Source organism: Telopea speciosissima, chromosome 11 (genome assembly GCF_018873765.1).
Source record: "Telopea speciosissima isolate NSW1024214 ecotype Mountain lineage chromosome 11, Tspe_v1, whole genome shotgun sequence".
NCBI lineage: Eukaryota > Viridiplantae > Streptophyta > Magnoliopsida > Proteales > Proteaceae > Telopea > Telopea speciosissima.
In genome coordinates this window covers 32,724,215-32,745,018 of record NC_057926.1, presented here as the reverse complement: position 1 = coordinate 32,745,018, position 20,804 = coordinate 32,724,215, and the positions used below count along the sequence as shown (strand labels likewise).

Sequence of the window (20,804 nt, the reverse complement as noted above, 5' to 3'; positions counted from 1 at the left end):
GTTCCACTTCGGAAAAGTCTGGCTGGCTCCGACCATTGAAGAATTCCGGATTTGCATGATGTCACCCCCTCGAGGAAAGTCGTTCCTCCCAACTATGAAGAAAGAACAGCTCTTCAAAAATTTGGGAGATTTCTTTGCCATGAATAAGAAGGAGTTAAAACAAGTTCTCAATTATGACAAGGTGGATGCGTTGAAAGTTGTGAAGATCTTCAACAACAATGGATTTGAAGAAGAAAGACAGATCCGACGCAAAAGGTGGGCATACTTATTCTGTATGATTGGAAGGTACTTATTAGCATCTCCAGGAAAAGGCATGTCCCCAATAATTGCGGAAGTGGTGAGGCAAATTGAAGAAGGATGCGACATCGCTCTTACCGTTTTAGCAGAAACGTTCAAAGGGTTTGATACCATGAGTCGGGTCTCGAAATACGGTCATGATTTCCTTCATGGATCTCGCGGTATTCCAAATGTGGTTGATGGAAAAACTAAAACTGGTCACACCAATTCCGTGTCCTCACCTCCGGCCTATGCATTTTCAAATACAAAGGGAAAAGTCAGAATTGCACAAGGTCCAAGACTGGAAGAAATATTTGGAGGAGAGAGATGTCCAAGAAATCCAGTGGAACTGCCCTTGGATGAAGGCCGAGAGAGAAAAATCAGAAACATCAGGGAACAATTATGTGAGATTCATGGGTTTAACTCACATCAGTTTTTATATCACTTCCTTAGTATCTCCGAGGCAGGAACAACCTAAGATGGAAAATTTCAGAACCTCAAAGATGTGACACAAGAAGTGGTGATGCTATTATCCGAAAAATGTTACAAATAAGTGATATCAATTGGATGTTCCTATCTTTACTTGTTTGTCTTTCTTTTCTCAATTTCTCTGTCCTTACTCATGTAATGGAACCATTTACCAATGGAATTTGTGCTTCTAAGGAAAGGGATGGAGTCTCATGTGCATTTCAAAGAAAGAAATATCCAATGAATTCATAGACAATTCGTTTGTGTACAAAAAAAAAAAGAGAAGAAAAGTGTACATAAAAATTGCACCAGTATCCATACCAAAGTGTATAAACAAAAAAGAGAAGGGAAGGAAAATAAATGCACATAAGTGTAACAATATTTCCAAATAAAAAAAATATAAAAAAAAAAAAAAAAAAAAAAAAAAAAAGAGGAGCGGTCATGACTCAGGGGAGTAATCGTCAACATCCAAGCCTCCCCCCTCTCCGCTTTGGGACGCTATCAAGGCATCCCTCTCGACCTCAGCCCGCATAAGGTTGAACTGCAGCTGATCATTTGCAAGCCTGAGTCTCTCAATCTCTCTCCGACAATGGTCGAGCTCAACCCTCTAAAAAAGGAGAGAGAAAGAGAGAGAGAGGAAAATCAAAAGATAAGCAAGAAATAACAATAATAAAAATTGAAATAAAAAAAAAAGAAGAAAAAAAAAGAAAGAAGAAAGGGGGGGGGGGAAGAGACAAAGTATTACCATACTATGGCCCGCGTCCACACGCGAGATGATCATCTCATCCATGCTCGCCATCATGCGCCTCATATCGGCGTATCGGCTCGCATCCACCTAAACATGATAACCACCCAAGATGTCAAGAGTTTGAAAAATAATGGATGAAGTTAGGAAAGTCGGATGTGCTTACCCCATCATAAGGAAGAGGGAGGCCTAGGTCCGTATCCGCAGCCCGAGGGGGTGGTAAGATGACCTCAACCATCCCAGGCTCGTGGTGGCGAATGAACCACGAATGATACCCTGGGATGTGGTCATCTGGACCAGCAATCCGCAGGGCTAGAACCTCTCCAGAAGGCCCAACACCTGACTCCACCTCCCCTACTCGGGAGGCGAGAGAAGAACTCCCACCACCATAGACCCCTGGAATCATGGGGCGACCTGAAAACGATCAAGAGGAGAAACACATCAGAATAAAAGCTAGATTAACAATCTGAGGAGAAGAGGGGAAAATGGAGAAGATCTTACCTGAGGACCCTCGCGGGTGAGGGGGATGCAGACTGTCTCTCGGAGAAGGAAGTCGGTGTAGTCCGTCTCGGCTAGCACCAACCCAATCGCGGGCTCACCAACCCTCCAGTGCATGATCTCATCCCGATCCATCAAGGCTGGCTGATGGACCCGAGCAGGAGGAGGGCAGGGCACCAAGCGAGCCTCAGACCACTGCAGGGATACTCGCTGTCCCAAGTAAAAAACAAACCCCCATGGGCCCTCAAAAAGGACCTTGCGAGTGGAGAGAGCTGAGGCCCTGTCAAACATGTCCGGCTCTAAAATCACCTCCCCCAAATAAGGACGGAGAGAAGCCTGTCAAGAGAGACACCAGATCAATGCAAAAATAAAAAGGAAGAGGAGAAAAGAGAAAATAAGATAAACAATTACTTTAAATTTACCTCGGTCGGCTGCAGCTCGTTCAGGAGGCCGCGAATGGACCCAAGGTCCTTATGGCGACCGCTCCTGAGCAAGTGGGACTTACGCCATCGCGTAGTCCGAGGAAAGGTGGTTTCGGGGTCATCCCCAGGTCTGAAAGTAGGGACCCGAAACCGAAGGATCTCATAGCTCCACGTCTGCAATAGGCAATCATAAATGAGCTCAAAAAAGTAAGAATAAAATAAAAACAAAAAAAAAAAGAGGGAAAAGAGAAAAAGGTAAAGTTGAGAGAACTCACCCATAGGACATAGCAGCATCCGATCAGGTTCGGTGACCCCACAACCAGATAATCTAACATATCCAGGAAGTAGGCGTACGCCGAGCCCCCCCCCAATCGTAGACCGCGGCCACGTCAAAATGCTCAAAGAAGCGAACATATGCGGCGTCGGTTGTCACTGTAACCGTCATATCGCTGAAGATCACCTCCTCCAGCAAGAATAGGAGGAAGCATCAAGCCTGCTGATCCTGAAGGATGGACGACGACTGGTCTGTAACAACCCTCTCATCCCAGCTACCCCTCAGGACCGACGCGGGGATCTCTCTCCCTGTAACGGAAATCCCCAACTGCTGCCTGTAGTACTCCAGGCGCTCTGATGGCTCTGCCGAGGCTATAATCCTCTCCTCCGGAGTCAGTGTCACGGGTAATCCACCAAAGGGGAATCCCGTGATCATGTAGAAATCTAAGGGGGTGACCGTCGCCTCACCAAAGGGAAGGTGAAATGTATGGGTGCTCGGCCACCACCTCTCTATCAGAGCCCTCACAGTCGGACTGTCCAACTCGCGAGCCAGGGATGAGGCGATGTGCCCCAGCCCGGTCCGAACAACCCGCGACTGTACCACTGGGCAAAGTGTGCGATACCACTCTGAAACTGCCTCCAACCCACAATATTTCTTGGGCGAAGGAAGGGAGCTGTCCTGCAAAGAAAAATAAGGCAAATGGTTAGCCGAGATAGTGAGGACAACAATTAAACAATTAAATAAAAATAATAAAAAAAAAAAAAAAAGAGAGAAAGAGGGAGAGGCTGTAAAAGGGGGCGTCACCCAGATTTGCGTACCAAAGGACACTTAGGGTAGTGTCTGATGGCCTCACTTTAATTTGCGTGCCACTGGGTGCCTAAGAGGGTATCTAGAGGTGTTACCTAGATTTGCGCAACAAAGGACACTTAAGGTGGTGTTTGATGGCCTCGCTTTGATTTACGTGCCACTGGGTGCTTAGGAGAGTATCTAGAGGCATTACCTTGATTTGCGTGCCAAAGGACCCTTAGGGTAGTGTCTGACGGCCTCGCTGTGATTTGTGTGCTACTAGGTGCCTAGGATGATATCTAGGGGCATTACTTGGATTTGCACGCCATTAGGAGCTTGGGGCAGAGTCTAGGGACCTTACCTCTAATCTATGAGGTAAGGTATGAAGCTAATATAAATGAATGCATAAATTGAAAGGAAAAGAGTAAGAATACTGACCTGGCCCCATATGGAGCGGCAACCATGGCGGGCCGTGTCGGCCAAGGTGACCCCTGAAAGATACCATGGAGCCCGTGAATCGCGAGCAGTGGTACTGATTAGTGGCTCCCGGTGAGACTGGCATCCTCGTCGGCGGAAAGACATGGTGTGAGCAAATAAAAAGGGTTTGAAGTCAAAAATCAAAAACAGCAGAGCTTCACAACAGAAATGGGAGTGAAGGAATGAGGGAGGGAACCCTCTATTTATAAATTCTCTATCGCGCCCACTGCGCCGTGGAGGATGGCCCACGGAGCCGTGCAAGCACGGTGCCGCCCATACACCGGGCCGTGGACCATAAAAAAATATATAGATATCCCTTGTGAAATCTCTCAATACTAACTTTCGGTAGAGTGGAACCTTATAAACCATCCAAGTTTGACTTTTGGTTGAGTGGTGCCTTATCACCCTCAAATTGGATCTTCGGGCCGAGTGGTGCCTTATCTAGATCTTTGGTCGAGTGGTGCCTTATCACCCTCAAATTGGATCTTCGGTCGAGTGGTGCCTTGTCACCCTCCAAACTTGATGGTTTCGGTCGAGTGGAACCTTATAAACCATCCAAGTTTGACTTTTGGTCGAGTGGTGCCTTATCACCCTCAAATTGGATCTTCGGGCCGAGTGGTGCCTTATCTAGATCTTCGGTCGAGTGGTGCCTTATCACCCTCCAAACTTGATGGTTTCGGTAGAGTGGAACCTTATAACCATCCAAGTTTGACTTTTGGTCGAGTGGTGCCTTATCACCCTCAAATTGGATCTTCGGGCTGAGTGGTGCCTTATCTAGATCTTCGATCGAGTGGTGCCTTATCACCTTCCAAACTTGATGGTTTCGGTCGAGTGGAACCTTGTAGCCATCCAAGTTTGACTTTTGGTCGAGTGGTGCCTTATCAGCCTCAAAAATTGTTTGAGCAATGCTCATAAGATAAAGATTTGGTTCTTCCGAGTTTTTCTTTTGAGGATTATCGAAAGATTTCATCGCGATTAATTGCCTGTTTTTAGCAACTCTGCCGCCTTTGAGCAAAGCGTCAGCAGTACATGCTCTTGGTGACAAAATTAGTTGGTCTTTTATCTTTACCCTTTGACTGTTGGCACAGGCCTCGGCCAAAGAGGGGCAAACTGTAGACGCTGATTTTTGTCACCCCCTAATTGGCGATGATGACAACGGGACATGGACGATGGATGACGCACCCCCCCTCTTTTCAGACCCAAAGATACCTGGCCCATAAGACCAAGAACCATGCTGAGCACAAAATGGCCCATTGTAGGCCCAAAAACAAGGAAAAATGGCACTACGCGCCCACGGCGCCGTGGACTCTTCCCACGGCGCCGTGGATGCCTTCCCACGGCACCGTGGGTACCTTCCCACGCACTTTGGGGGAGGTGTACGAGATTTCCACGGCGCCATGAGGGGTGTGACATCAGCTGCGACATCACCCACGGCGCCGTGGAAAAGCCCACCGCCATGGACATCTCCACGGCACCGTGGAGGATTTTTTCGGCCAGGAGAGAGAAAAGGTCCCTCCCTATAAATAGGAGGGTCCCCTCCCACATTTCCCAAGGAATTTTGCGTAGAGAGACCCTCCCCAAGTGATTCCTAGTATCTTTGTCTCCCTTTTCACCCTCATTTCTCCTCCTTCTCTCATGAGTATGTGAGTATTTGAAGTTTTCTTGAGGTGGACAGATCCTTCGATTGTCCCTCTGAGTATAGAGCGCTTTGGCTCCTTAGCTTTGGTATCCCGTCTGTGCACGGATAACCATCGAAACTCCCTTGTTACAGACGTTATTCTGTCTGTTTACTCTTTTCCAAATCACTCAAAAGAGCCGTTACTCTGCCAAGAAAGAAGTAGCGTCGGTCCATTTGTCCATCTCTCCTGAGCCAGGGGCATATAACCATACAGGTATAATTATTGCATTTTTGTTGATTCAATGTAGTCCTTTCATATTTTACCGTTTTAGTCCGCATTTTTCACATATATATAATGTAGTTTATTATACTTTAGTTCAATTTATAGCATCTGAATGTAGTTCATAATATCCCCCATCCCCGTAATAAGAGAGAAACAACATTCGTCTTTATGTAGCATCTAACACAGAGAGACCGGCTTCGGCAGGGCGAGGTGGGTGCCTAACACCTTCCCACACTAGTAACCTGACCCCTTACCCGAGCCTTTGGTCAGATCATATGGAGTCACGTAGCCCGATTTCGCTCACCACGGGTAGGGCTACACTTAATGGGTCCTAGGCCCTAACCCTAGGTGGCAACTTCTCATTATGTTAATATTTTTAATGCATGATCCCAATCCCCTATTCATCATACATTGACAATGATATCCACATCCATACACACACACATGTATCTCCCAAAACCCTATGTCACTAATACACCTACAAAAAGGGCTGAGGAAACCTTCATCCCGAAGGACTGCGGTACTTACAGACTTTAATGTGAAACAGTGGAAATATACAATCAAAAGATGCATCCACAAAGGCTTAAGTATTACACCCGCACCCGAAATATACCTTAATACTCCAGGGCAATTTAGACCTTACCCAAATGGTAATGCTATGGTAGCAATGGTCAACATTAATGACCTTGAACCTAATATTTTATTATAAGTGTCCCCTTAAAGTCTTGGGAGTACAGGTCAAAGCCCCACAACTTTCCTTGAAGTTTGGGCCCTGACAGTAACACCGGAGTCACGAACAGACTCACTCGAACTGAATCCGCTCAAGGATCCGCCCGTGCTGTTGCCTGTCCTTTTGGTTTATTTTCCTATGGGACCCACATCCCCGTGTCCCGGACACTATGATTTGATCCCCGGATCAGATTGACCCTCATCCCTACCTTCCTATGGTTAGTTGAGCCATGAAAGTGGCCCCATAAGACTTAACTTAAAGAATTAATGAGTTTTATATTTAACTCAAAACCAAATAAAGCCTAAGGACTAATAGTTCTTCTGAGATTTAAGGCTAAACCAAACATATCCTAACTAACTAACTAACTAACTAACTAACTAGACCTAATGGGTAAAGACATGGGCCAAACTAGACTTAAAGTCCAGCTAAAACCCATGCAAACCTAGAGGCCACTAAGTGTTTGAGGGCACCTAACCAAACAGGCCCTAAGGTCCATTTCATTTTATAGCCAATAGGTTCTTTTTAGGTTTGAGAAGTTGGGTTGGTTCAAGGACCATGGGTTTAATCTTGGCCCAATAGTTGGACCATGGCTTGTTGTAGAAAAAGGGAATAAAGGTAAGGGTAGTTCAAGGAGTTTACTTTTTATTGTTTATTTTAGCCTTAAAGGAGGAAGCTCTTAAGCTTTTCCTCATTTCTCCAATTGCTGAAACCGTAGAAGAGAGGAAGGAAAAGAAAAAGAAGAAAAAGAAGAAGAAGAGAAGGGAAGGGAGAAGAGAGGAAGCTACTGTCCTCCCCTCCTACACCTCATCTCCTCCCTCCCCTCTTGCTGTCCGGAGAAGGAAAGAAGAAAAAGAAAAGGAAAGTAAGGAAAGTAAGGAAGAAGGAGAAGAAGAAAAGAAAAGGAAAGGAAGAAGAAGAAGAAGGAGAAAGAGGGTTCACCTAGCCTTAGGTTTTACTTCTCTATTAGAAGTGAATGAGTCTTCCATCTCTCCCTCTCCATTTTCTTATTTATTAGATTAAGGTTTTGGATCTTGAGGTTGGGAGTAGCTTGGGTTCCACTTGGGACCCAATGCTCTTGTGTTGGAGCTTGTTCTTAGTCCCTTTGGATGCCTTTGCACACCTTTAATCCTCCCAATGGTGTACAATACAACCCAAGTCATGAAAACCTAGGGATTTCACCCAAAAACCTAAGTTTGGGTTGAGGAATTGGATATAGACCATAGATGCCTTAATGCATTGTGCCATTAGGATATTTGGGACCCTAATGAACCTTGGAAGTCATCCTTACAAGCCCTTGAAGTCATTGGGGGCCTTGGGAACTAATTTGGATGAGGTTCAGAGTTGAAAAACTCATTCTTGCTGTGAACGAACTCAGCGGCGGACTCTGAATCATGCATCCGCCTGTGGATCCGCCCCTTTAAGGTGTGTCTTAGGGTTCGAATGGATGCATGGGCGGACTCACACAACATAATCCGTTCGTGAATTTGCCTGCAGTTTATAGCATGACCACTGCTCAGTATTTTGACCATAACTTTGTCTATACATATCGTATCGACATGATTCAAGTTGCGTTGTAAAATAGAATCAAAGGGATACATTTTCTATGAAGGAACTGTAGATCCAATTCAAATAAAAGACTATAAAAAGTGGGCCCAAACCCAGCTGATATATTTTGACAGCAACTTAGGAACATGATTGTAATCCGGTGACCTGGCCCACATTGTGGCTGCTTGTGTAAGACTTAATAAATCTTATTGGGGGTTAATTATCACCTAAAGTACCCCCTAAATGTATTAATTAATTGATTTATCGGGATGCCAAGGTCTACCCTTGATGCCCTCAAAACCCCCTTGTTGTCCTAAGGGACTTGTGCCCTCAACCTAGAAATGAAAAATCCTAAGAAGAGACCAATCCATGGGATCTCCCAAGACCAATGGATGATATGAGACATTATATCCTTAGTAAGGTTTAGGACACCCTCCCCTAGCTCATAAGGCTGTTGGATCTCAAGAAGAAGGCTGGGAATCAGACTGACTTAAGGATTTCATGTTTAGAATTACTTGTCTATAATACTTGGGGCTCCTCTTGGGACCCGTCCACACTTTCTAACTTTATGTTTCACGTATCCCTGGGCTACTTAACCAGTGCGGGAGAGCATATATCAAGGCAATTCATACCAAACACATCGAACGATATCCGAATTATTGTGAGTGAGTTTTGGGTGATGTTTGGGCTTGTTATATATGTATATATATATATATATTCCATTCTTAACATGTTGCATCCTTGCATATAAACTATGTTGGATATGAATTTATGAAATGTGGATATGTTTACTTTATTTCATTGTATCGGGTTACGGTGCCGGGTATGCCGGTGCCGGAACCCCCGAAATGCTTATGATAATAATTGCTTACCATCTTGGTCTGTATGCGCCGTGCCGTGTTGGTATCCGGGTACTAGATGGAATGGGACGTTGATGCAATCGGAATACCTCTCAAGACGATAGAATTTGCATGTAGTATATCTGTGGCTAGGATTTATGCTCCCATATGCTACGATCCTTGCCAACAGGGGTTTATGTATTGGATAGTCTGAGCACCTAATGTCTATGGAGGCGGGAGAAGCCAGGTTAGGGGTAGTGATGACTATCGGGGTCTGCCACTGGGTAGTCATGATGACTTCTACCGGCGTAGGTCCTTTGTGATAATTGAGGTTTCACTGGGGTGATAGGATAAGTGACCCTCAGTGTCTCCCGAGTTATCACAGTAGCATATACCATAATTTAGATTGTTTGTTAGGTGAAAAATATATTTAACATTACATGCATTATGGACTATGTGTGATTGTGTGTATGTGCATTCCTCATCCCCTCACTGGGCTCAGTGGAGCTTACCCCCGCTGCGCAACCCTTTTTAGCTGTATGCAGGTGATGAATGATGGTGATCCTCTTTCTTTTGATGTGGGCTGATCGGAGCTGTGATTTTGGACCTTGATCATGGCATATGCTCATGGAATGTGCCATTGAGGCACAATTTACATCTTTTGTTATTTTGTTTATCATGAGTATTGTATATATTTGGTAGTATTTCTACTGTTACAGTTTCTAGTAAATCTTTTGGGTCAAAATGTTAAACATTAAACTGTCTATCACTTAAACTTTGAATCCTTTGTATCTGTAACGCTTCCGCCCAATTCTGATATTTTGGAATGAAATATTCCTTTACTTTCTGCATTCTAATATTATTATAATTTAATATTAGTTTAAGACTGTGAGTTGGCCACTGCATCGAGATCTTGGTAGTGGTTAGGATGTTAGTAAGCATCCTAGTCATACCCCCCTTTTATAGTATTTTATCCCTTGCCGGGATGGGGGCATGACATTAAGTCTTCTAGCCACTGAGACCTCTCAATACTCGGTTACATTTTGAAATAGAAGCAAACTTTGTATTTCATAGAGATAGACAAATGCAATAGCAGAATAAAGAGAAGATAAAAAAATGTATTTTTTAAGTACTCTAATGGTGGATCTACTTTCCCTCCTTGATTTGCCTATTATTGTTGTGGATTTCAATTAATGAGGTGTTCTCAGCCTCGAATAAATTAGGTGGGAGGGAGACCTGTGGATCTCAATAAGAGATCTTTGATCCTTCTAATCAACCTTATTCAGGAGTTAACCCATATGTATTGGACATTGCTTGGATTGGTGAGTTGACTGCTCGTTGGGGTTATTAGCCCACTCTTTATTGTTTCACCATGTTACAAATGATGCAAGAATGAAAAGGGCAAGGGTGTTGCCACGAAAGAGGAAGCGTAGAGGATTTACACTCCTTTACTTTAATTTTTGACGATAAACTTGTTCATTAAAATTTTGATGAATGTTAAGTACTGATATTGAAGGTTTTAACATCGAAGGAAGGATGTAACATATTGATTGATACAGTTCAATTTCAGTTTGTTTAAGGATGTATATATCATGTGCTAATCCTTGTATATCCTCTTTTGAATGGAAATGTACATAATGTGTAAAGCCACCAGGTTCCATTTTTGTTTATTGTTTATCTCTAATGGTTGTTTTTGAATGTCTTCATCTTCCACTTTAGATCTATAATGAATGTTATAGTTTAGTTTTTCCTTGTAAGAGTATTATAGTAATTTCCCTTCATATGTTCTAATATAATCTTACTTGTATTTAAAGCTCAGGCTATGAGGGGTAATCTAATAATTAACCCATTTGACCTAAACCTTAGTTTTCCTATAAATACTAGCTGGAGGCAGCACCCTGGGTATTCCAAACTCGATACTCAGGGTGTAATGTTTTAAGCAACCTTGTGCTTAAACCCTAAACCCTAACATTCCTTGCACGGTCCTAGCTAGGTGTGGCTTTGTGGGCCTGGTCCGACCTGTAGTGTTTGGGATCGTGATAGAGGGGGTGGGATTGCAAGACAGGTGAGGGGATAGGTGTAGGAGTTGCAAAGGACGGGGTTGGGCGGCATTGCAGGTGGTGAGGGAGGTGGTGTTCTGTGATGATGATGAAGAAGAAGAAGAAGAAGAAAAAAGGTAGGGGTTGAATAAAAAAAACAAAAAACGAGGGAGGGAGAGAGAGAGAGAGGAGGGGGGGGGGTTTCAATGGGTAATCAGTTACTGGAGGGACATATGTCAGCTTACCATCATATGTGGAGAGTATTTACATACGGAACTGATCTAGACTCCCCCCCCCCCCCCCTTTCTAGCCTGATAGGCTAACATCTCCATAAAAGTCATAAGGTGATTATTAAATCCATAATTAAGCATGTAGAAAGTTGATTAAAATTATTTTGCAATCCCATAAAAACTTTAAAACACCTCCATGCCCATGCGATGTCTTCTTGCTTTGGAATGAGCTTCCCTCGTACTAGAGGTCTAAACTTTAGCTATTCAATGTTCCATCTACAAACTTGCCTTGACTTCGTGAAGAAAGCCCTTAGTTTGAGTCTCAATTTCATCTCCTGCCAAGCCACGATCAAGAGCCAAAAAATAAAAAAATTCTTAAACACAAATAAAGATACACAACCAGCTTCTCCTGAAATAGTATCAAAACCCTTCGCTATCAAGATGATAGGATGGTCTTTGAAAATATGAACCAAAGAGTCGAGAGATTCATAAATTAAGAGAGGATCCAACTCTTCAAGGGTATTATGGGTCTGAAATGGAGAAATTTCTCAATTCTCTAATCTATTTGTTGATATTGAGTAAGACATATGAGGAGTTTAGTTTAAGATCCAGAAAAACAACCTAAATCCTATGTAATCCATAAAGTATAAAGGGATTGAGAAGACACTAAAGAGCCATGAAACCAATCCATTTGTTGATACTAAGTTAGTTTGGCAATTTAATACTATGTAGATAGAAAACTATCTACATAAGCAAGGGTTAAATATGATGGATGTGGTTCCTCTTGTATTTTAAGGGACCCTACTACTCAAATAGGTTGATTTTTTTTTCAAATAATTTTTATTTCAGGGCGTTCTTGAATTCAATCTATCCGAATCGAATCAACACTTCTTAGATCAGGCTAGGCCTCTCCAGCTGAGCTGGGCGCTGGGGGCCGACTCTTTAGTCTTAAGAATGTTGGTTTTAAGAATGAGTGATTGACCTTCTCCAACACTTACTGCCTAACCTGAGAGCAAACAACTATGCATTCCACTTATTGAACAAGGTGTGTTCCACGGTCGGTCTGTGACACCTGGATGCTGAAGGCGTCCTTGGGGTGATCTCGTAACATTAGAATAACATGTAGAGAAAACATACTTATCTAAATTTGATTGCATGTCTAGGTATTGATGCCGACAAAATGTTTGTTAAATTTTGGGCTCTAACAAAGCTATTGTGTGGCAATTATAATGGGGATGTGGGACCTTAAATGATGATTTCCCTTGGTTTTCAAGGGTTTTTTTTAGTTTTTTTTTTTTTCTTTTTTGGGTAAGGGTTTTTGTAGTTGATAACTAATTTTCTCTCATATGGATTAATGAAACACATGTTCTTTGAACATTTGCATTTTAATTTTGGGCTCTAACAAAGCTATTGTGTGGCAATTATATGGTCTATGACACCTGGATGCTAAGGGTTTGAGTCTCATATTTGCACATTTGCATTTTAATGATCTCTAAAGAAACACATTTTCTTTAAACTGATTGTAGTAGAGGGACCATTATGGGGAAGAGGGGGGGAACTGTACTTGACAAACCAAATGAGACCCAAAATCATTGGATATGTTGTCCAATCATCATCTAACAAAGAATTTCATACCATTCTAATATTTGTACACATCATTTTAATGATCTCTAAAAAATCACTGTTTATGGTACAATGTTCATTAACAAAAAAAAATAAGAAAACAATAGACAAAGAATTAAGCCCAAGTACATCTTGAACCAAGAATTGATAAAGAATTGATATTCTTTGAAAAGATTACAGGGAAAATTATCTTCTACAATTTTCTGCCCGGCCCAATTCTCTAGTGCCTATAATAAGGGAGGGATGGACCGCATCCGGGCAGAGTGTTCAGGCAGGGGTGGAATGGTTATTACGCCCCCCTTGTTAGGGTCACTAGGGGAACTGGACCGGACAGGAAATTGCAGGGGATAAAGATCCAAGATTAACGGGTTTTTGTTGATTAGACCAAGTAATTCTTGAACCAATAGAGTGAAAGCTCCTCCAAACAGATCTAGTTCACTAATGTTCTCAAGGACTGGGCTGTTGGGCTATTGAGGTTCAAAGCTTTGCTTGCCAATGTATCATCGGGTGACAAAATCTCAATGAAATCACCAATGAAAAGAAATGGAACCTGAATTTGCAGTCTTCCCAAAAAGCAATATGAATTTGTGACTGGAGCGGACCATACACCCCGGTTGAACACCATGAATTACCTATTATAGGATCATCAAGATCAGGTTCTCTTGGACAAGGTTTAAAGTATCAGTATCAGGTATCATAGTGGAACGGTGATTTAAGAGACGTATCATATATCGTATTAGATTAGAGATATCCAAGATACGTTAAAAATACACATGAAAATACACTTTTGGAGGTAAAAATAATATAGATAAACAATATAAAACATGTATCTTGCATAAACATTAAAATAGAAGGAGGGGGGGGGGCAACGTATATAACGAAACAAGTGTATTAAATTGAAATTGTTATAAAAGATGAGATTTCTTACATATAGTAATAATCTATTGCCATGAAAAGTGGCAAGATGGTTCAAACTCATATTTGAAAAGGTTCTATATTGAGCCTGAAACCAACATGGGCTTTTTAATGGCTGTATTGAATTGTATCGTATTGTATCGGATATAGCTCAATACAAACCGGTACTCTCATCAAAGACTTTAACAGACATATCAACAAGTGCCGATATGTATCGATGGTATCATGTCGATCAATACACAACATTTATAAAAAACAATATGTATCGTTATATACACTATTCGATACGGATACGTCTCATACAATAAAAATACGGGCCGATACTTGAAACCATGCTCTTGAGCATTCCAGAGTCCTGAGCCTCTTGACCAGGAAACGTTCATCTATAAAACTGTCAAGCCCCATAAATGCTGATGTGGCAAATTCTGATAGGTATGAAACGTCACTAATACTTTACCAAAAAAAAAAAAAAACGTCACTAATGCTGTCACACATACTTATGTGAAATTACCGAAGTCTTCAAACGAATTCGGCTATCCTCCAGACATTCCTGTTTTGACTGGTCTGGATCCTCCAGCCCCCGCCATGTTAAATGACCCAAACATTCCTGTTTTGGCTGGTCTGGATCCTCCAGCTCCCGCCATGGCTGGTGGAAAGTCAGGTTTATCTTCAAACGAATAACTGTATAGACCAGGTGTTTTTAATGTTGGAAGGACATCCGTCGGATTGGTATCTTAAATCTCATCTCAATAAACAATTAAATAAGGACCGGTAATCAGTTAAATTGAAGACCGTTTTGCCTTGCTCCCCAAGACTCTCCCCTTCAAAAACTTGGGGAAGAAACCGCAGGAATATTCGAGAAGAAGCTTCGAGGCTCAAAACCCTCAAAACTATAAATACCCTCTCGCTTCTCTTCTCATTTGCAGTCTTGTTGGTTTTCTGCTCAAATCTCTCATTGTTCTTTATATATCAAAGGTTTTCTTGATTGATTCTCAATTACAATAATGCCTCGCCGAAGCTCTGGAGGTAATGTTTCAACTTTCACCTTCATGTCTCTTTTGATTCCTGAAATTCCGTTTCTTCCAGCTCTGTTTTTTTTTTTTTTTTTTTTGAGTATTATGTGTTGTATTGAGTGCTCCTTTTTTTACTTGGGATGTCTGGTGGAGTCTCTTTTATGGTCTGGATGATTCAAATGGCTCTGGTTCTAAATATTTGTTTTTTTTAAAAAAAGTTTGAAATCTTATGCTTGTTAGATTGATATTAATTTACCTTGCACAACTCTGTAGTTATTGGTGAATCTAGTTCTGAATTAAATCCATGCTTACAGGAGAGGATTTAAATTTTTTTTTTTTTAATTTCATAATTGCTTGAATTTTGGAAACAAGAAGAGATAGTAGCTGAATTTTCAATTAACCAGTGATGCAAATCGTTCTTTTAAGCTTTCCATCTTTACTTGCTGATGTTCTAAAGGATGAATAATTATCTTAAAATTTTAATGTTGCATTAGCAGGAAGGCCAGCACCTCGTGCAGCATCTCGTGCTGCTCCAGTGCGTAACCTACCTCAGCCAGGTAATTTCTTATTGTTCTTTGATTTTTGTTTCTATCTCTCTACTCAAATTCAATTTTTTCTTCTCTTTTCTTGACATCCTAACATTGCCTGAGCTTTGATGATTTTAATTGATTTGTATCTACAGCAACCCCAGCTCCTCCTCCGGCACCTATTCGGGGTGGCGGTGGATCCATGGTTGGAGGACTTGGTGCCACCATTGCTGAAGGTAGGTTTAATATTTCAACTTTGTGGAATACTTGTCTCGGTTATTTAAATTTCTCTATTTCTCTAATTGTCTTGTCTTAACTCACAGGAATGGCTTTTGGTACTGGAAGCGCTGTTGCTCACAGGGCTGTTGATGCGGTGATGGGTCCTCGTGTAATTCAACATGAAACTGTGGTCTCAGGAGCTACTGCCGCTGCTGCACCTGCGTCTGGGTCTACAATGGGCAATGTTGGAGGAGCAGATGCTTGCGGTGTTCAATCCAAGGCCTTCCAAGATGTATGTTCACTCTCCATATAGAGTAATTTTACGTTTATTTTTCCTAAACAGGTGATGCTATAAAGTACTCCTTTTATACCTTAATTCTTAGAGGAACCCAATTTTTTCTTCTACCTTATATTGTCTATTTTGCTGATGATGACTAAGACATCTCTCTCTCTCTCTTGTGCGCACATGCACTCAAAGCTTCCACAATCCACCCACTGACTCACCCATGGTGTTGTCTTACCTCGTCTGATTCTGCAATTCTGTACAACTTTTTTGTTTACAAGGTCTTTCTTGGTCAGAAAAAACAACCAAAATATTGAACCCCAACAAAGAAGTTAGTATTGAGCATTCTACTTTTAAAAAAATGCTTTTGCCTATTTCAGTGTTCACAGGATCTGTTGTGTTGGGAAAATGTGGTTTTAAAGTTCGTTTGTTCCCATTATGGTTTTAAAAATTGGGAATCGGATTGGTGAATTGCCCGATTCGAATCGGAATTGGCTGTCACCAATCCTGATTGCCACCACTCCTAATCGGCAGATTCCTAGTCATTTTCTTTATAATCCAATCTTGAATTGGACCGTTCATGGGCCGATTCGCGAATCCTGAACCGATTTAGGCTCGGATTAGAATCCTCTCTGACCAATTCCATTTCCGATTCCAAGTTTTAAAACCTTGGTTTCCCATCCTTACGGCTCTTTGACTCTATTATCACAATTAAAGGTTCATAATGTTTAAATCATGAGACCTAAATGTTTATATGTTCATGTCCATGATAATCTCTGCATTATTCCCTTGCTGACATCTGTACTTGTTGGGATCTTTATCCTCTCAAGTGCGGTGCACCTCACTTGTGCATGGTGCACCTTTAGACTTCATCCTCTCAGTCTCATGGCCACCATCGGATGCTCAAGTGTGGTGCACTAGCACTGCACTTGAGAGGATAAACATACTTTTGTTGCAATTGGAATGAGTGCAGGATGGCCTTAGGGTTAAGGCATGCATAATAAAGGTATGAATGAATATGTCCACTACGTTCTGATCTTTCTGTCTCTGCTTGCAGTGCCTGAACAATTATGGTAACGATATCAGCAAGTGTCAGTTCTACATGGACATGCTCACTGAGTGCCGTAGAAGCTCTGGTGCTGTTATGGGTGTTTAATGGAGTACACAAATAGTGGGATTTCTTGGCTATATATGTGTCTAGTTTTTGCTAGTTTAACCATATCCAAAAAAATATTTGAGTGATGTGAGTGATAAGTTCTTGAAGGGTTATTACCTGAAAAATAAATGTGGAATTCCTAGACACTGGTACTTTAATTGCTGTGAATTGTGAAGACCTGATAAATTGAGCTTCTAATTTTATACAAAATGGATTTAGATCTAAAATTCAATATTTAGGTCCATTTGTGTTGTATTGCATTTCTTTACCACTCGTCAAACAATGGAAATTTTGGACTAACCCATCAACCAAAATCTTTCTGTTATGCTTCTAGATGTGATTGATGCTGTGAAATTGCAGTCTTGACAACCCTTTCTTGAATTTTGCTGAATCTCATGGATTTGCTTATTTCTTTTCAGAATGTGCCAAGCTCACAGATCTATAACCTTCAAACTCTAATCACAACCCTACTTCCTCCCCCCCACCACCCTTTTCCTATTTTTGGGTTCTGATCTGCCCAGGTTCCCATTTGATGTGTGCAGATAGGACCTTGAGTGTCCTGTGAGGCTAGCAAAACGCTTTCTTGCATAACAGTGGAAAGGGGAAACATACATGATGTTTGTTTTAGAAAATTATAAAACTGGTTGTCAATGACAGACCATATTTAAGATGAGGCAATGTTGTTGCAGGTTGCCTCCACTATTGCCTTCTTATTGCCCCTTTTTTTTGTGTTCAGCATGAAGATCATCTCGTGGAAGAAGGATCCTGATTATGTGTGTCAGACTTTGTATCATAATCCGATAAATGAGATTGACTTTTTTCTTAAAACAGAAAAAAGATAAAAAGACGTCCCCCTCTTCTTCTTCCTGAGCATTACCAATAATATTTATGTCTTGGATTTCATATGTATAGAATTATTACTATTCTATTGTATCTATTATTATTATTAAATTGATTATTGATATTTTATATGAGACAAAAAAAAAAAAAAAAAAAAAGAAATCACAAGAGAAATTGTATATTAATGGAGAAAAGAAAAAATAAAAATGTGGAAAACAAGACAGGGATTCTCTACAATGACCCGGTAGACCAATTAAAAGGGATGTAGCGCAGCTTGGTTGTAGTTATTGATCTACAATCTATAGGGTTATTCTAAAACTTAGATATTGCTGTATTATACATTTATACTTGTGGTTTTAAACCTAGAGAGCATGTTATTCAACTCAGTTACGAGTTACGATCACAAGGTTCCTGGAGCAGATAATCGAAATTACTCCACCTTGGAGAGAGATGGTTGTCTATTGAGTGTGGAACAGAATCAGACAGCCTAGGAAAAGTTGCATGTAACAGAGGACTCCTGTTCTCTGTATAATGAGTACAAGAACCTAATTAAACTTAAATTATAATTCCCTATATACAATATTCCTTGTTTAGACAAACAAACTCTTCAACAGTTAAAAAAAAAAAAAAAAAAAAAAAAAAAAAAACGGGTCGTACCTAGTGCACAAGGCTCCTGCCACTGCGTTGCTTTTTCAAAGATGCTGTTTCCAGAGTTGGTCACAATGGAATAACCTTACCATTTCACCAAGGCCCGCCCTCTAGGAACTCTTCAACAGCATTCTTGAAAATACAAGCCTTGAAGCACTTGGACTATATTTTTGATATTTATAGTTGTTTCTCACCAGAGGGTGCGCCTCGGTGCAACGGTAAGGTTGCTCCATTGTGACCACAAGTGGTCATGGGTTCAAGTCTGGAAATAGCCTCTCTGCAAAGTAGGGGTAAGGCTGTGTACATTATGACTTTCTCCAAACCCCACAATGGCAGGCTTCATGCACTGGGTATGTCTTTTTATTGTTGGTTCTTACCTTTTAATATGTTTGGCATCCAAATTTGGTTCACTGTTTGATCTCAAAACTCGTAAGCTTCTCAAAATATAATTTCTATTTTTTAATGAAGTGATTTAATAGTATTCTATTTTTAAAGACACTGAACCGACCATTTCTATTGGAGTACTTTTCATGAGATGGTATTGGCAAGAATTACCATTTCCAGAACAAGAAAGTGTACTAAACACTGTTCTATTTGAACAACAGTTGGGTTGAACGAGGATAACACAATTTAAGTATGCTACACACACAGGAATTTCAATTATTTGGGGTTTAAACTCGAGGCGTCCTTGCTCACCTAATAAAACAGTAACCTTTAAATCAAAATATGGATGAGATTAGGATCCCAAAGAAAATGGATCTGCAAGTTTTGCATTAAGATTCTCTATTTACAATAACGAAAAGTTGCATTGTGATCAGCAAACAGTAGGGCTTAGAGCCAAAATACAGATACTGTACAGTTAGTGGATAGGATAGGCTTCTTTCAGAAGCCAAAATAGAAACTTCTTCCCCAAAATCTGAAATACTATTTCACAGGGAAGAATACTCCATATTGATGATTCCCCATGAATAATTATGTGAAACTAGCAAATAATTTTATCCGACTATCAGAAGCAGAGATTGCCTGACTGCTGGAACTGAACAAATTAATGAGCCAAAGATACCAGTTAGAGCATAAGCAATTGCGCAAAAAGGGAGTGCTTCAGGCTCCTTTGCTGATAATGCTGCAGTTCCCAATCCATGAGCACTGAAACCATCAGAATAGCAATTTCAGCATGCATCGAAACAGTGGCACAAGGATCCTTCATAAATATTCGGGTTATCCATTAAGATAAGAAAGAAATAATGGAACTTTTGTTACATTTTAAACAAAATATTTCTGTATGTCAGTATGGTATAAATATATGTAGCTTCATAAGGTGTCATCTTGATAAATCCTTGAAAGGAGATGTTAAAAAATTTTGTCTGCCAACAATTCTATTAGAAATGGAAAAGAAAAGAAATACAGTATATATGACCTTAACGTCTCCAGGCAACAAGAATTACCAGTAGTGTTACCTCTTTAATCCTTACTTTTTCACCTCTTAATTCAAATTGCATCCTCCTCCCAATGGTAACAGGAGTATTTAGCAGCAAATTGAAGGTTTTGTTTACCAGAGTCAGTGCAAGGAACTCGTCCCATGATTTCCTCCATTTTCAGCAACTTTTCTGTGTATTTGTGTTGACTGGGTGGGGTTGTAGAATATTTGGCAATTACCTCCTGTCCTTCACCAATTGGACAGGCAAGCCTTAGAAAATTTAAACAATATCATTTTGGGTAGAAGTTATAGGAAATTCAATTTTTTTTAGTATATATATGATTCAGTTTGCTTTCCATTGCTGAGAGTCGACCATTCTGGATTGTTACTCCGGTCACATGATCCTCTGCTGCTCTACCTCCTTAAACTACAATTACAACCGCTTACCCTAAAATTTCGAGATGTTAAGGGCCACAACAATGTATATCAATACACACTAAAATCCACCCGCATGTGTAGCGCCCCTCCCCTTCCCTACACGGCTTTGCTCGTGACACCATCACCTGGAACCAAGGGGGCACAATGCATAGGGGCACAACACATGACACAACCTCCTCACACTCAGCTGGTATCCTCAATTTGACCTGGAAACTAATAGCTAAAAGGAAAAGTATTTGGGTTGATTGGCTCTACTCTAGACAGCTTCCCTGATCTCAGATGCTTCATGGGTCTGGAGAAAAGATATTGAAGCTTAGGCCCCTTGCTTATGGTACTATCACCTCCTTGATTGATGATGGTGCTTCTACTAGACTCTTGTTGGACCACTGGCACCCTCTACGTATCCTCCTTCTTTTGGTGGGTGATAATTGATAAAGCCATCTATAGTTTGGGATCAGACAGACTAACCATGGTCTCTACATCATTCAAGATGAC

General features: G+C 41.1%; 2 protein-coding genes across 2 annotated transcripts in view; one reads left to right on the top strand and one right to left on the bottom strand.

Annotated features, from left to right (window-relative positions):
- Positions 1-14,675: 14,675 nt before the first annotated feature.
- On the top strand, positions 14,676-17,004 carry LOC122646319 (hemiasterlin resistant protein 1-like). Its single transcript, XM_043839852.1, has 5 exons — positions 14,676-14,794; positions 15,279-15,338; positions 15,464-15,544; positions 15,632-15,819; positions 16,868-17,004. Exons 1-5 carry the CDS (start codon positions 14,773-14,775, stop codon positions 16,964-16,966), a joined length of 450 nt encoding a protein of 149 aa, XP_043695787.1. The 5' UTR covers positions 14,676-14,772; the 3' UTR covers positions 16,967-17,004.
- Positions 17,005-19,291: 2,287 nt separating this feature from the next.
- LOC122646318 (plastidal glycolate/glycerate translocator 1, chloroplastic-like) overlaps positions 19,292-20,804 on the bottom strand; it is a 179,532-nt gene continuing 178,019 nt past the window's right edge. The window contains exon 8 of the mRNA XM_043839850.1: positions 19,292-19,600. Coding sequence (XP_043695785.1) covers positions 19,450-19,600 — 151 coding nt within the window. The 3' untranslated portion in view covers positions 19,292-19,449. The remainder of the gene's footprint in view (positions 19,601-20,804) is intronic.